The sequence below is a fragment of the Trachypithecus francoisi genome, unplaced genomic scaffold (assembly GCF_009764315.1).
Source record: "Trachypithecus francoisi isolate TF-2019V2 unplaced genomic scaffold, Tfra_2.0 Lachesis_group20, whole genome shotgun sequence".
Classification (NCBI taxonomy): Eukaryota; Metazoa; Chordata; class Mammalia; order Primates; family Cercopithecidae; genus Trachypithecus; species Trachypithecus francoisi.
The window spans coordinates 6,838,637-6,854,088 of record NW_022681466.1 but is presented as its reverse complement, the minus strand read 5'-3'; the positions used below and the strand labels follow the sequence as shown (position 1 = coordinate 6,854,088).

General features: G+C 60.7%; 1 protein-coding gene across 1 annotated transcript; it reads left to right on the top strand.

Moving 5' to 3' along the window:
• The first annotated feature begins 54 nt into the window (after nucleotides 1–54).
• Nucleotides 55–15,298, top strand: CASKIN2 (CASK interacting protein 2). The gene is given in 21 exon segments (XM_033182174.1): nucleotides 55–224; nucleotides 1,319–1,856; nucleotides 7,299–7,350; nucleotides 7,967–8,064; nucleotides 8,517–8,662; nucleotides 8,752–8,847; nucleotides 8,933–9,063; nucleotides 9,233–9,341; nucleotides 9,717–9,825; nucleotides 9,997–10,091; nucleotides 10,569–10,830; nucleotides 10,950–11,071; nucleotides 11,160–11,220; nucleotides 11,334–11,425; nucleotides 11,596–11,706; nucleotides 11,798–11,899; nucleotides 12,031–12,169; nucleotides 12,304–13,101; nucleotides 13,104–13,778; nucleotides 13,867–14,089; nucleotides 14,387–15,298. Coding segments are annotated over 20 exon segments (3,606 nt in total). The 5' UTR covers nucleotides 55–224; nucleotides 1,319–1,762; the 3' UTR covers nucleotides 14,478–15,298.
• The last annotated feature ends 154 nt before the right edge of the window (nucleotides 15,299–15,452 follow it).

The following is a 15,452-nucleotide window of genomic DNA, read 5'->3' as shown; positions in this document are numbered from 1 at the left end:
TGACTGCGCGGCCGGGACGATCCCTCCGTTCCCGATCCGGCGGGAGGGAGGGGGGAGGGGCGGGATTTCCTGCGGGAGGCGCCGAGCCGGCCTTGGAAAAGGAGAAGGAGAAAGGGGGGCGGGGGGGAGTGGGAGCCACCGTCCTGAGTGCCAGGGACCGAGCAGGGCCAGCCGGACCCAGGCGGGCGGCCGGGAGAGGTGAGGCTGCCGGGCCCGCGCTGGAGGTCAGTGCCCATGGGGGCGGGCGCAAACTAACTTTTCTTGCGGGATCGGCGGGCGCCTCCATCTCCTCGCTCCTTCCGTCCTCCTCGCGCCCCTTTTTCCATCCTCCGCGTTTATACCTCGGGCACTTGGTTCTTCTCCCGCCGCTTTGTTCCCCGGTGGGCCTGGGCTGGGCTGGACTGGGGGGTTGCGCGGCGCTGGAGGGACATTCCGGGGGGCGGGGGAGCCAGCCCGACCCCAGGCACTGCCAAGGGCGTCCTCCGCCCGTGTCGGCCGCGGGCTCCGCGTGGGAGTGTCCCTGGGTTGGGCTTGGGACGTTTGGGGAGTGAGGGGTTCCCGGCCAGGGCCCCAGGCCTGCGCGGATCTCATGCCACAAGACTCTGGCAGTAAATTCGCGGCCACCGAGAAACTGACGTAAGCTTCTCTGCAGTGGAGTCCAGGGTCTGGGCTTCAGGTTCAGGCTTGGGGGGCTTGGGAGCCCAGTTTGTCAGCAGTGTCTGTCTGTTCTCTGCCCAGCTGCTCCTCCACCCGACACAAGGGGCGAGGACGGGTCAGCAACAGGTGCTGTGCAGCTTCCCTCTCTGGCAGGCAGAGCCCCCAGAAATGGGGGGCCAGAAGCACTTCATGCCCTCCATTCACAAAGAGCCCTAGGGCTAGGGCATCCAGCCATTAAAGTGAAGCCTTGAAGCCTCCGTAGGGAGGAATCTGGGGGCTGGTGCCTTTGACAGGGAGTGACCCTTGCCCGCCTGCCTGTGCCTGACCCTCCTGGCCCGCCAGTTGTCTGTGGGTGTCGGAGCCTCGGGCTGTGGAGAACAGGCTGCTGGCCCGGCCTGCCCCAGTATGTCATGCTGCCAGGGCCCCTCCTGCCGAAGGTTGAGGTACTGCCAGGTGCCCTGGGGCCCCAGTGACTCAGCCTCCCCCTCCCAGAATGCCACCTCCCCCCCACCAATACTCCTCTCATGCACAGCAGCTTCCTCTGCACTTCGAGTGGCTTAGCTTCACCATCGACTCCGAGGGGAGCCGGGGTGGCTTGGGGGTTCACTGGAGGTCTTGTTCTGCTCATCCTCTCTGCACTCCACTTCTGGGACCCTTGCAGGCTGTGGCCCAGCATTGGACAGAGGCCCTGTGCCTTTTCCTGACCCCTGAGACCAGTGCACCGCTGCTGCCTGAGGCCCAAGGGAATGCTGGCTTCTCTCTGGGCGGGCACTAGTGTTCCCCAGCCAAGCCTGGAAGATTGGTGTGCCCGGTCCTGGCCCATCCCGGAGCTGTCAGAAGCCACAAGCTGATATCCATCCAGATTGTCAGAGCCTCCACCCCCTCAGAGACCGGCTTGCCTTCGTGTGGTGGCAGTTCACGGAGCATCTTTGGGAATATCCCTCAGCACCTGACGAGGAGCCCGCTGCCTGGGATACCAGACTTGCTCCCCCGGAACCGGGAGCCCTCTGAGGGGCTGCGGCATGGCGTCCTGACGCCCCATCTTGGACCCGTTGCCTGCCTTTGCCCTGGACTCCTGAGCGCAGAGCTCAGCCCAGGAGCCAGGATGGGTCGTGAACAGGACCTGATCCTTGCTGTCAAGAATGGAGATGTGACCGGTGTGCAGAAACTGGTGGCAAAGGTCAAGGCCACAAAGACAAGTGAGTACTGGGTGGGACGAGCATCCTGCTGAGGCCCTCTGAGTGCTCAGTTCACAGAGGCTTGGGGGGCAGGGGTGGGTCACTGTGATCTGCATATTTGAGAAGGGTGGACTGTCTTGTTCTCAATAAGAAGTGCCTCTGTGTGAGACAACCAGAGAGAAAGTTGGGTCCCCCTTGCTGTGTGTCCTTACGAAAGTCACTTAACCTCTCTGGGCTGCAGTTTCCTTGGCTGCAAAATGAGAGGGTTGAAGTACATTCATTCACATTGTTATTGAGTGCCTATTGCTTGTCACCCAGGCTGGAGTACAGTGGCAGGATATTGGCTCACTGGAACCTCCGCCTTCTGGGTTCAAGCCATTCTCCTGCCTCAACCTCCCCAGTAGCTGGGATTACAGGTGTGTGCAACCATACCCAGCTAATTTTTTAAAATATTTTTGGTAGAGATGGTGTTTCACCATGTTGACCAGACTGGTCTCGAACTCCAGACCTCAAGTGATCCACCCACCTAGGCCTCCCAAAGTGCTAGGATTACAGGCATGAGTCACCATGGCTGGCTCAGGCTCTGTTCTGAGCACTGACCATAGTAGTGAACAAAACAGACCTAAATTTCTGTCTTCGTGGAGTTGCCTTCTAGCAGGTGATCTTTCTGATGTGTTCTTTGGAGACATGAGGTTTCTGACAATGGGTTAGAGAAGACTGAGCAGACAGAACTTCATCCCTACCCCCAACCTCAAATGCATACATTCCAACCAGAGCATCTCTGTGTTTGTGTCTTAAGAGGATATCTATAAGATAGTTTTTTTTTTTTTTTTTTTTTTTTTGAGACAGAGTCTTGCTTTCTCACCCAAGCTGGAGTGCAGTGACATGATCTCAGCACACTGCAGCCTCTGCCTCCCGGGTTCAAGCGATTCTTCTGCCTTAGCCTCCTGAGTAGCTGGGATTACAGGCACCTGACACCATGCCTGGCTAATGTTTGTATTTTTACTAGAGACGGGGTTTCACTATCTTCGTCAGGCTGGTCTCGAACTCCTGACCTCAGGTGATCCACCCCCTTCGGCCTCCCAAAGGATTACAGGCGTGAACCACCGCACCAGGCCACAAGATAGCTTTTAAAAAGGGAGTTGTACTGCTTAAAGAAAGTTCAACACTCTCTAACAACTTGCTAAAGTTTCTCTTCACCTGACATGTTTGCCCTGGGGTGGGGTGTGGCCAGAGCTCATTTACTGGAAGTTTTCACCTAGCCTTGGGACCTGACTGGGCTGTGGGGGGCTCCATGCACAAGTGGCCACACCTGAGCCCCATGTCTTGAGTCCCTCTGTGGTGCGACCCCCCCCAGGGAGAATAGACATGTAGGCTTCAGGGAGAGCTCTCTGGGCTGTCCCGAGAGACCACTGGACTTGTCACCTTGAGATCCCAGATCAGCATGAGCAGGAGGTGGTTCCTGCCACCAGACTGAGGCAGGAGGAGTTCGCTGGATGGGAGGGTCTCCTCTGGAGTTCAGGGGCTCTAGCCCCAAGATACACCTTGGCCCTGTGCACAGGAAGGAGTACCCCAGGCTACCTGAACACCTGGGGTATGGGTGCCAGAGGAAGGGCCTTAACCTCATGCATCCACTGGCCCACTGGGGCAGGAGACGCAGGGCCTGGAGAGGTGGAGCCATGGGATAGTCTTTGTGCCTAGGGAAGTGGACACAGGGTGGGTGCCACTGGGGAGGTGCTAAGGAGGTCCCAGGGGAGGGCCCTAAGGTCCAGCAGTGCAGCCACTCCCCTCCTCTGTCTCCTCTCTCACCTCTGTGTTGTTTTTGGCAACCTGCCCAGTGGGGCCTTGGTCAAGCTGCTGCTGGCCTCACAGCTCTGGGGCCTCAAAGTGAGGCCCTAAGGAGGGCAGGAGGGAGGGGTTTGAAGGCTGGTGGCGGGAACTGAAGAGCCAGACTCTTAGGCTCTGAGAAGGTCCCTTGTGCCCAGTGGGAAACGTCTGTGGGGAAGGAGGTCCCTTCCCTCAGTCCCAAAGGGGAGAATTCACCCTGCGCAGGCTGTAGGCGCAGGCACAGCATGACTGGGGCTTGGTATTCCTTGTGAGGCCCTGGCACTGTGCCTCCCCTCCCAGTCCTCTAAGAAGCTGGAGAGGCTGGTGACAAAAGTGAGATCACAAGGTGACATTGAAACCTTATAGTCTATGAAATATTATAATTTCCTCGCTTGCCTGTGAGATAGGTATTTCAATATCCATTCTGTAGATAAGGAAAGTGATGCTCAGAGAGGGTTAGTGACTTGCCTAAAGTCACACAGCCATAGCATGGCAGAGCAGAGGCAAAGCTGCACCCTGTCCCCTGTGCTCCACACTCAGCTGCCCATCAGAATTACCTAGGGATTGTTCTGTTCTTTTCTTTTTAAAGAGATGGGGTCTCACTTTGGGAGGCTGAGGTGGGCAGATCACTTGATGTCAGCAGTTCGAGACCAGCCTGGGCAACATGGTGAAGCCCCGTCTCTACTAAAAATACAAAAATTAGCTCAGTGTGGTGGCGAATGCCTGTAGTCCCAGCTACTCTGGAGGATGAAGCAGGAGGATCGCTTTAACCTGGGAGGCAGAGGTTGCAGTGAGCTGAGATTGCACCACTGCACTCCAGCCTGGGCAACAGAGCAAGAGTCTGTCTCAAAAAAAAAAAAAAAAAGATAGGGAAAAAGATGGGGTCTCGCTATGTTGCCCAGCCTTGAACTCCTGGGCTCTAGTGATCCTCCTGCCTCATCCTCCCACCTCAGCCTCCTGAGTGGCTAGTACTACAGGCAGTGCCACCATGCTGGCCTAGGGATTGTTTCAAAAGTGCAGACTGGGCCAGCCATGATGGCACACACCTATAGTCCTGTTGGCCCAGTGCACAGGAAGGAATCCCCCAGGACTCCTAGTTAGCCTAGGAGTTTGAGACTGGCCTGGGCAACATAGTAAGATGCCATCTCTACAAAAAAATTAAGAAATGATCTGGGCATTGTGGCACACACCTGTAGTCCTGCCTGTTCAGGAGGCTGAGGTGGGAGGATCGCTTGAGTCGGGGAGGTCAAGGCTGCAGTGAGCTGAGATCGTGCCACTACACTCCAACCTGGGCAACAGAGCAAGACCCTATCTCAGAAAGTAATACATAAATAAAAATAAAAGTGTAGACTCCTTGAACTCTCCTCAAAATCAGACTCATCACAGAGGGCCTGGGACTCTATGAATCAGAAAGTTCTCCCAGTGATTCTGATGCAGTTGTCAGAAGTGAGGCTGAGGACTGTTGCTCCATATCACAAGAAGGCAAAGGAAACTGCTAAAAGGGAGTTGTCAGGGCTCCCCTTTTTCCTTCCAGGGGTTAGCTGGAGCTTTATAGCTATCCAGAGAGAGAACAGGGAGGCGGGAGGTGCTCCCTCAGCCTCCTCCATTTGATATCAGGGCAATTCCCTGCTCCCACCCAGGTCCTCTTCAGGGAGCAGGTGGCTGAGAGAAGAGGGGTACAGTTGCCCTGGCCCTGCTCCCCACCCCTCGCCACACCACTCCCTTTTCTGAACAATCTCCTTCTTTGGCCAGAGGAAATGGGGTATGCTGGGGCGGCCGGCTGAGCTCATATCCTCTGCCCGGGAGCCTAAATCAGGAGCCACCCTTCCACCCCCAGCACTAGGCCCGGGAAGAAGGTTGTGCCGCAGGGGAAGTGCCTGGAGTCACTGCCAGGAACCGAGACCCTCTGCCCTCTCGCCAGGGTCCCCAGCCCGGTCACTCCGAACCTCTTCCCCACCGCCTTTCCGGCCATTGTTCTGAAAAGAACGGAGCCACCCAGCCTGGCCCTTGCCCTGTTCCTGTCCTGCCTGTCACGTTGTCCTGCCCCTCCCTGGAGGGACTGTATCCCACCACCCAGCTGCCTCATCCCAAACTGTCCAGGCTGTTGGAGGAAGAGGGCTAAGGGAAGAGTGGGCAGCTTGAAGGGCGCTCTGTGTCTCTTCCCTGCTGACCGCATTATCTCCACTGGGGCTCAGAGAGGTACCGTGGCAGGCCAGGGTCACACAGCCAGAGTGAGCATTTGAACTGTGCGCTTCTGCTTCTAGAGCCTCTCTTCTTTCTACTGCCTCCAATGGTTCTGTATGACAAGGACTTTCCAAGGGGACTGGAGGAAAATGGAGGTCTGTGTTGCTTCCCAGTGGCCACAGCCCCTTTAGCGTTTGTCCCTCCCTGGCTCTGTCCTTACCTTTGTGGCACAGTGTCCTTCAGCTTGGCCCTCAATGTAGCTGTCCCCTCCCTCCCCGTGCCATGCTCCCCACTGCCAGGTTGGTCCCTCCCCTCCCTGTTGGAATGGAGCCCTGTCCTGCCCAGGCTACTGGGGTATTCGGGGGCCCACCGGAGCCTGGGGGGCAGGCCTGGGCCAGCACGCTTGGCACTCTGCCCAGCCTGGCCAAGCCAGGCCCACTCCTTCCCTGCAGGGTGGGTTCTAGCAGGAGGCAGGGGCCGCCCATGACAGGCCTTCCTTCCCTCCCCAGCGCTTCAAGAACCACTCCCACCAGTTCCCTGGCTCTCACAGGGAGCACACTTGCCTGAACCCTGCCCCGAGAGGGGGTGGCCCCAGCTCCTCTTGCCACCAACCTGCAGAGTCCTTGTCCAGGGCATGGACACCTCAGCTAAGACCCTGTAGGTGTGGAGTCAGCAGTAGCAGTGACTCCTGGGCAGTCTGAGCACCCATGGGGATCCCAATGGGGACAGTGCGGGCCCTGTGCCTGCTCTTGTTGGAGGACCATCACCCTAACATCGGGATGGTATTGGCCAACACATCAGAAGGGCTGGATGGTGAGAGCTCCTGTCTTTGCATATGACAAGGTCAGGCACTGTACTCACAGCCCCCGTGAGCAGGTTCTCATCAGCTCATTTCACGGTTGAGGACACTGAGCCTGGGAGGTTAAATGACTTGTCACAGTCACACAGCTGGCGCCTGGCACAGCCAGTGTTGGGGAGAGGTCTTTCTAATGTCACCTTCCCTGGGGATGCCCCAGGACTGGGCATCGTGGCCTGCCCTTGAATCCCTAGTGCCTCTTTCCTTCTCTCCCCCGGCCCCTCGGTCCAGTGGGACAACATGACCAGCTGCCTGGCCCATTCAGGCAGGAATGCTAACCATGCACACCGTGGGCCTGTCCACTGAGGGCACATCGTGCCAGTCCCACCCCCCGCCCCCTTTGGCTCTATAAACAAGCGGGGCTGGGGCAAGGGGAAGCCAGCCCACTGCCGCAGCAGCATCCTGCCCTCACCGCCCTCAGGCTGCTGGGCTGGTGGGCCAGGGTGGGAAGCCACGGTGACGGGACGGGCGAAAGGCCATGGGGCAGGTGCTTTCCTGCATGCCAAGAGGTCAGCCGGGCTGTGACAGGCGGGGGGAGGGATGCTGGGTGAGGGCAGTCATCTGATGGCCCTGACACCTCCTGCTCTGACCCCCAGAGCTCCTGGGCTCCACAAAGAGGCTCAACGTGAACTACCAGGACGCTGACGGGTGAGTGGGAGCCCCCTCCCTCTGCAGAGCCCCGGGGTCGGGGCTGAAGGAAAGACCCTGAGGCCCAGGGCCCCTTTCCCTCTCAAACTTGGCCCTGGAAGTGTATTTGCTGCGAGCTGTGGGTCCTGTCCCTGGGCTGGAGGGAGGGGCACCCGACTGCCTGTGGAGTTAGCGCTGAGTGAGGGGAGGGGCCTTGGTGCCTCTATGCGGGGCCTCCTGGGGTCAGATTCCTTCGGGGCCCCCTTTTCTCCCTGGAGGGTAGGAGCCCTCAGGCTTCTGCTCCCACGGCCCCCTCCCCTGGGCCAGCTTGGGGGTGGTGGCGAGACAAACGGGCCTCTCAGCACAGACACTGAGCTCTTTCATGCTGTGGCTCAGCCACTGCACTCCCGCGGCAGGGCTGGCGGGGTGTGGGGGGCTCAGCCACTGCGCTCCCGCGGCAGGGCTGGAGGGGTGTGGGGGGGATCAGCCACTGCGCTCCCACGGCAGGGCTGGCGGGGTTGTGGGGGGGTCAGTAACCCATCCCTGCCAGCCCCAGGATAGGTTTGGGTATGGAAGACCAGGATTTGGGGGTGGGGGCTGCCCACCAGCACCCCAACTTTGTGTCCTCTCACACCAGATTCTCTGCTCTCCACCATGCTGCTTTGGGGGGCAGCCTGGAGCTCATAGCCTTGCTGCTAGAGGCTCAGGCCACTGTTGACATCAAGGACAGCAATGGTGAGACCCCCATGTGCCCCTGACCCCCACTCCAGGCAGCTAGGGGCCCTACCCAGACCCTCGGACCAGAGCTTGCTCCCATGACAACGTAGCAATGCTAATAGTTGTTAGCACAGCATCTCTGGGCTTGCAAGTGGCTTTTCCCTGTTTAATCTTCACAGCCTTCTTGCGCAGGGGAGTGGTACTAACATCCCGTTATTCAGATGAGTAGGTTGAGGCTCAGCGAGGTTTTGCTGCTGTCCTGGGGTCATCATGATCCGTGGTGGGCACAGCAGGACTCTGGCTTCAGCCCTGTCAAGACGGACCTCTTCCTAACCACACCTAGATGGAGCCAGCATTGCATCCCCTTGGGCTCTGCCCTCCCAGCTGGGCTGGCTCCATCCTCTGCTCAGTTCCTCTCCACCCCCAAGGCCGTCCCAGGACCTCCCTCAGAATCGCTTTCCTCCTGCCAGGCATGCGCCCGCTGCACTACGCAGCCTGGCAGGGCCGGCTGGAGCCTGTGAGGCTGCTGCTGCGCGCCTCTGCGGCAGTCAATGCCGCCTCGCTGGACGGACAGATCCCCCTTCACCTGGCCGCACAGTATGGACACTATGAGGTGGTACGTGAGGCTGCCCACAGGGGCGTGGCGTGGGGCGGGGTGGGGTGCCGGACAGGCCCGGCCCCCTAACTTGGCTCCCCCGACCCCAGTCAGAAATGCTCCTCCAACATCAGTCCAACCCATGCCTGGTCAACAAGGCCAAGAAGACACCCCTGGACCTGGCCTGTGAATTTGGCCGACTCAAGGTGAGGCCCGCAGCCTTGGGGTGCTGGGTCCCAGACGTCTACAGGGTCTCCGGAGGAGGCTCTAACTGGGCGCTGGGTGCTGCAGGTGGCCCAACTACTACTGAACAGCCACTTATGTGTGGCACTGCTGGAGGGCGAGGCCAAGGACCCTTGTGACCCCAACTATACGACGCCCCTGCACTTGGCTGCCAAGAATGGCCACAGGGAAGTCATCAGGTACTCTTGGGGTCCCCCCGCTTCCTCTTCACCTGCCTGCGGGACAATTGGTGCCCCTCAGTGCCCTCCCCTGCTGCCCTCATCCCCAGGGCTCTCCATCTCCCAGGCCCCCAGCAGTCAGCACCCCCTCCTGCCCCACCTCCCCCGTGACTCCCCTTGTCCACTGCAGGCAGCTCCTGAGAGCTGGGATCGAGATCAACCGCCAGACCAAGACGGGTACGGCGCTCCACGAGGCCGCACTGTATGGCAAGACCGAGGTGGTGCGGCTGCTCCTGGAGGTGGGTGTGGGCCCCTGCTCCCTCGCAGGTGTCCATGGAGCCTCTGCCCTGTGCCCCAACTGGGCTGGGGAGGTACGGGACAGAGGACTCCAGCATGGTTTTTGCATTGGCATCAGGGAAGAGGCCTGACTTCCTTCTGAATGGTGCCGAGGCAGTGCGGATGGATCGGGGGCAGACCAACCTGATTGGCACCCCAGATGTGCCTCTTACTAGCTGAGTGAACTTGAGCTTGTCCTTGACTGAGTCCCTGAGCTTCTATTTCCTCATGTGTAAAATCTGAAAATGATAATAGCACCTATGTCCCGGGTAGCTGAGAGAATCGGGTGAGGGGTGTCAAAGTGCCCAGTGTGTGCTCATGCGACGCTGTGCACCCAGGGAGGTGTGGACGTGAACATCCGGAATACGTATAACCAGACGGCACTGGACATAGTGAATCAGTTCACCACCTCCCAGGCCAGCCGGGAAATCAAGCAGCTACTGCGGGGTGAGTGCGGGGGAGGATACCCTGCCCAGGGGGTTCTGGAGCTGCTCAAGTAGGTATCAGGATGTGGAGGGGGAGTGGACGTCCCTGGGGGAGGGTTGTCAAGGGGATGAGGGGTGGAAAGATGCCCTAAGGACCCTTAGATGACACCTGTCCCCTGCCCCATTCTCTTAGAGGCCTCAGGGATCCTGAAGGTCCGAGCACTCAAGGATTTCTGGAACCTCCACGATCCCACTGCTCTCAATGTCCGGGCAGGGGATGTCATCACGGTGAGGGACCCCAAGCAGGCATTGCAAATACAAATGATTGCTGTTACTTATCTGGGTACCCGCTATGTTACCAGGTTCTGATCTGAGGTCTCTATATGTACCCTCATTTAATTCTTCCCAAAGCCAGGGGAGGCCGTGCCATTAGCATTTCCTCTTTAGAGATGACAAAATTGAGAATTAAACAAAATAAAATCAAGAGAAATTAAAGTGACTTGCCCAAGGTCACACAGCTAGCAAGTAGTGGAGCTGGGATTTGACCACAGACTGCCACTGGGACTTGCCCTGGAGGCACGGGGGAGATTGAGCTGGCTGCTGGCAGCAGGGGTGGCACTTGGGCCAGTGTGGGCATCAGAGGCCAACTCCTTAGGGGTAGGGGAAGAGCTGGACCAGGGTTGCCAGACCACAGCTGTAGGGACAACTGTTTGCCACTTGCCTGGTGCTGGGAGTGACCGTCCCCACTCCCCACCCCGGCCACAGGTGCTGGAACAGCATCCCGACGGCCGCTGGAAGGGCCACATCCACGAGAGCCAGAGGGGCACAGACCGCATAGGCTACTTCCCCCCAGGCATTGTCGAGGTGGTCAGCAAGCGGGTGGGCATCCCTGCAGCCCGCCTCCCCTCCGCACCCGCCCCCCTGCGCCCAGGCTTCTCCCGAACACCACAGCCTCCTGCCGAAGAACCCCCGCACCCTCTTACCTACAGCCAGCTCCCTCGGGTGGGCCTCAGCCCAGACAGCCCAGGTACCTGCTCCCGGGGGGCAGTGCTGGGCACTGTGTGGGCGTGTGGCCTGGGCAAGCTGCCAGTCAGCTGTCGGCAGCATCCCTTGGGGCTCTGACCCTTTGGCTTCTGCTCCCCACAGCAGGTGACAGGAATAGTGTGGGCAGCGAGGGCAGCGTGGGCAGCATCCGCAGTGCCGGCAGCGGGCAGAGCTCTGAGGGCACTAACGGCCACGGCCCTGGCCTCCTGATTGAGAACGCCCAGGTAGGATGGTGGGGTCACGGACCAGGGCAGGGCTCACCCCCCACTGCCAGTTCCCCAAATGCTGAGTTGGCTCCTGCCCTATCTCCAGCCACTGCCCTCAGCCGGAGAGGACCAGGTGCTGCCAGGACTCCACCCACCGTCCCTGGCAGGTAGGAAGGGTCAGGGGACCTGGGTTGGCTAGGAGAGGTGCAGGTAAGGAGGCCGAGGGTAGGCACCCCTTCCTCCTGCCACTTCTCCATTCCATTTTTCTCTTTCCTTGAAGACAACCTGAGCCACCACCCTCTGACCAACTGCCGCTCTGGGGAGCAGATCTTCACCCAGGACGTGCGGCCAGAGCAGCTGCTGGAGGGGAAGGTGTGACCTCCATTGGGGTGCACTGTGGGCCTTGGGGTGGGTAGGGCAGGGGAGATGCAAGGGCCTCTGTATGGACTGAAGCCCCACTCAGGCAGGCCCTGAGCCCCTGGTGGGGGCCGGGGCCTTGGTCCAGCTCCTGCTAATTCTGCCGCCTTCCCCCACCCTTGCAGGACGCGCAGGCCATTCATAACTGGCTAAGCGAGTTCCAGCTGGAGGGCTACACTGCCCACTTTCTGCAGGCCGGCTATGATGTGCCCACCATCAGCCGCATGACACCTGAGGTGGGTGCTGCATCTGGGAAGCAGTGCCCAGTAGGCAGGGGAGGGCCCAGCAGGCAGGGGAGGGGCCTGATGGCCAGACTCTGTGTGGCAGGACCTGACGGCCATCGGGGTCACCAAGCCTGGGCACAGGAAGAAGATCGCCTCCGAGATCGCTCAGCTCAGCATCGCCGAGTGGCTGCCCAGCTACATCCCAGTGAGCTATCAAGGGTGACTGGGGAGTGGGGCATGTGCTGTCACCCTCAGCTGTGGCTTTGCGGTGCCTTTTCCCCTCTGGCTGGGGGCGGAGGCTGGCTAGGAGCTGTTCTGAGGACGGCGCTCTTCCAGACGGACCTGCTGGAGTGGCTGTGTGCACTGGGGCTGCCGCAGTACCACAAGCAGCTGGTGAGCAGTGGCTACGACTCCATGGGGCTGGTGGCCGACCTCACCTGGGAGGAGCTGCAGGAGATTGGGGTCAACAAGCTCGGTAAGGACTGCCCTGAGGCCCGGCTGGGCCCCCACCTGCCTCCGGGGTCTCCAAGAGGAGAGAGAATGGGACCCAGCGGTGACCAGGACAACCCCAGCCCCAGCTAACCTTGCCACTTCCGTCCCCCATGTCAGGGCATCAGAAGAAGCTCATGCTGGGGGTGAAGCGACTGGCAGAGCTTCGGCGGGGCCTGCTGCAGGGGGAGGCCCTCAGCGAAGGCGGGCGCCGGCTGGCCAAGGGTCCGGAGCTGATGGCCATCGAGGGGCTGGAGAACGGGGAAGGCCCAGCTACGACTGGCCCACGGCTCCTCACCTTCCAGGGCAGCGAACTAAGCCCAGAGCTACAAGCGGCCATGGCAGGGGGTGGCCCTGAACCACTCCCCCTCCCACCTGCCCGCTCTCCCAGCCAGGAGAGCATCGGGGCACGCTCGCGGGGGTCTGGCCACTCACAGGAACCGCCTGCCCCACAGCCCAGCGGTGGAGATCCCAGCAACCCCCAGGAGAGGAACCTTCCAGAGGGCACAGAGCGGCCCCCTAAGCTTTGTTCCTCACTTCCTGGCCAAGGACCCCCACCCTATGTTTTTATGTACCCCCAGGGCTCACCCTCCAGCCCGGCCCCAGGGCCACCTCCTGGTGCACCCTGGGCCTTCTCCTATTTGGCCGGGCCCCCTGCCACTCCCCCAGACCCGCCTCGACCTAAACGCCGGTCCCACAGCCTAAGCCGCCCTGGCCCCACGGAGGGGGATGCTGAAGGGGAGGCTGAAGGGCCGGTGGGCAGCGCCCTGGGCAGTTATGCTACCCTTACCCGGCGGCCAGGACGCAGCGCCCTTGTCCGGACCAGTCCTAGCGTGACCCCAACTCCAGCTCGGGGGACTCCTCGCAGCCAGTCCTTCGCCCTGCGGGCCCGGCGCAAAGGCCCCCCGCCCCCACCCCCAAGCGCCTCAGCTCCGTCTCTGGCCCCAGCCCGGAGCCACCTCCACTAGATGGGAGCCCAGGGCCCAAGGAAGGGGCCACAGGGCCCCGAAGGCGAACACTGAGTGAACCCGCTGGCCCCTCAGAGCCCACTGGCCCACCTGCCCCAGCTGGGCCTGCATCAGACACAGAGGAGGAGGAGCCAAGCCCCGAGGGGATGCCCCCATCTCGGGGCAGCTCCGGGGAAGGGCTGCCGTTTGCAGAGGAAGGGAACCTGACCATCAAACAGCGCCCGAAGCCCGCTGGCCCCCCGCCCCGAGAGACACCCGTGCCCCCTGGCCTTGATTTCAACCTCACGGAATCAGACACTGTTAAGCGGAGGCCCAAGTGCCGCGAGAGAGAGCCGCTGCAGACCGCACTGCTGGCCTTCGGAGTGGCCAGTGCCACACCTGACTCCGCTGCCCCCCTGCCTTCCCCAACTCCTGGCGAGTCTCCTTTAGCTTCTAGCCCTCCCCAGCCCGAGCCCAGCAGCCTTCCAGCCCAAGGAGTTCCAACCCCCCTTGCTCCCAGCCCCGCCACGCAGCCTCCGGTGCCACCCTGCCCAGGGCCAGGTCTGGAAAGCTCAGCTGCTAGTCGGTGGAATGGGGAGACAGAACTCCTGGCTGCCCCTGCCGCCCTCCTCAAGGTGCCCGGAGCAGGTAAGAGGGGAGGCCTGTGGGAGAGGCACTGCTGGCAGGGTTATGTCTGGCTCAGCCAAGTCCCAGGCCGACCATTTTGTCTCTGCAGGAACAGCCCCCAAGCCTGTGTCGGTGGCCTGCACCCAGCTGGCATTTTCTGGCCCTAAGCTAGCGTCCCGGCTCGGCCCCCGCCCGGTGCCTCCTCCACGGCCTGAGAGCACTGGGACTGTGGGCCCAGGCAAGGCCCAGCAGAGACTAGAGCAGACCAGCTCGTCCCTGGCAGCTGCACTGAGAGCCGCAGAGAAGAGCATTGGCACAGAGGAGCAAGAGGGGTGAGGGGGGCCGGATGGGGAGGGAGAGAAGGCTGCGGAGAAATGGCGCTCCCTGCATCCTCTGCCCAGGGACCATGGGGATATTGGAGGGGGACACTGCAGGCACTAATGGGATAAGAGGCCAGGTGTTGGACTCACCCAGATAAGGGAATCCTGGTGGCTGCCATTTAAGAGGCACATGAGCCTGGCCAGTCCCTTGCCTCTCTGAGCCTCTGGGAGCTATGACAGCTCCCTGCGCCAGGGCCAGTGGGGTACAGGCCAGTGGCTGATCTGACCGCATCCTTCCCCTTGCTACAGTGCCCCCAGCGCCTCCACCAAGCACATTCTGGATGACATCAGCACCATGTTCGATGCCCTGGCTGACCAGCTGGACGCCATGCTGGACTGAGCCCTCCAGCAGTGCCCACTGTGACCTGCCAAAGCCCACTGCCTTTGCCCCAGCACAAAAGAGGCCCCTGCCACCCTAGGGATGGGCCAAAGTCTGGTCAGGCTGAAGCGCCCCTCCTAGCAGGGCCCCTTCCCACTCCAAGCCAGCGGCTGTGGGCACCGCAGCTCTTGTGGGGCAGCCCAGCTTCTCAGAACCTGACTAGCGAGGGGCCTCCACTGCATCTCAGCCAAGCCCCTCCCAGGGTGATCTGACCGACAGCCCTGCTCCTGGACAGGGACCCTGGTAAGAGCTCTCTCCTCAGGGAGGAAGCCGGGGTGGGGCTCTGGGGGTGCTTTCTCTGCACCCCCCAGCCTGTGTCCCAAGTTGTTGTGCCAAGGGAATGCCTCTTGCCACCCACCATCCTGCCCAGGCCCTGAGAGGCTGGAGGAGGCATGTGTCTGGCCGGGCCCCTCTCCGTAGGTGTACAGAGGACATGTAAATACACAACGGTGGTGCCCAGGCAGCTCCTGCCCCCGCCTTCCCTCAGAGGCAGGGCTAGCAGGGGTGGGAGGCAGTGGGCTTAACAGATCCCACAAGTCCTAACTTTTCAATTGTAAATGTTATTTTTTAAGCAGAGAGAAATGCATATATTTTAAATGGAATTTATTCTATCTATTAACTGCCTGAGAGGACACAATGGGGGAGGGGCTTCGGACCATAGCAGGAGCCCCCGCTGCCCACCTGAGGGCAGGGAGAGCCTGACCCCGTTGGCCCAGGCCCTGGCTCTGTAACCATTAACCTCCTCCCCCAACTAACACCAATGAAAACACCATTCCACGTGACTGGGCTGTGTGTTTGCCTCTGTGACATGGGGACCCCTGACCCCAGGGGTCTCACCTGAGCCAGACCTGAGGGACCCACCAGCATAGATGGAGGAAGGCGAGGCCTCCCTTTGCCAGCCACCGCCATGGGTGGGCAGACCCTGCAGTGGCCTTA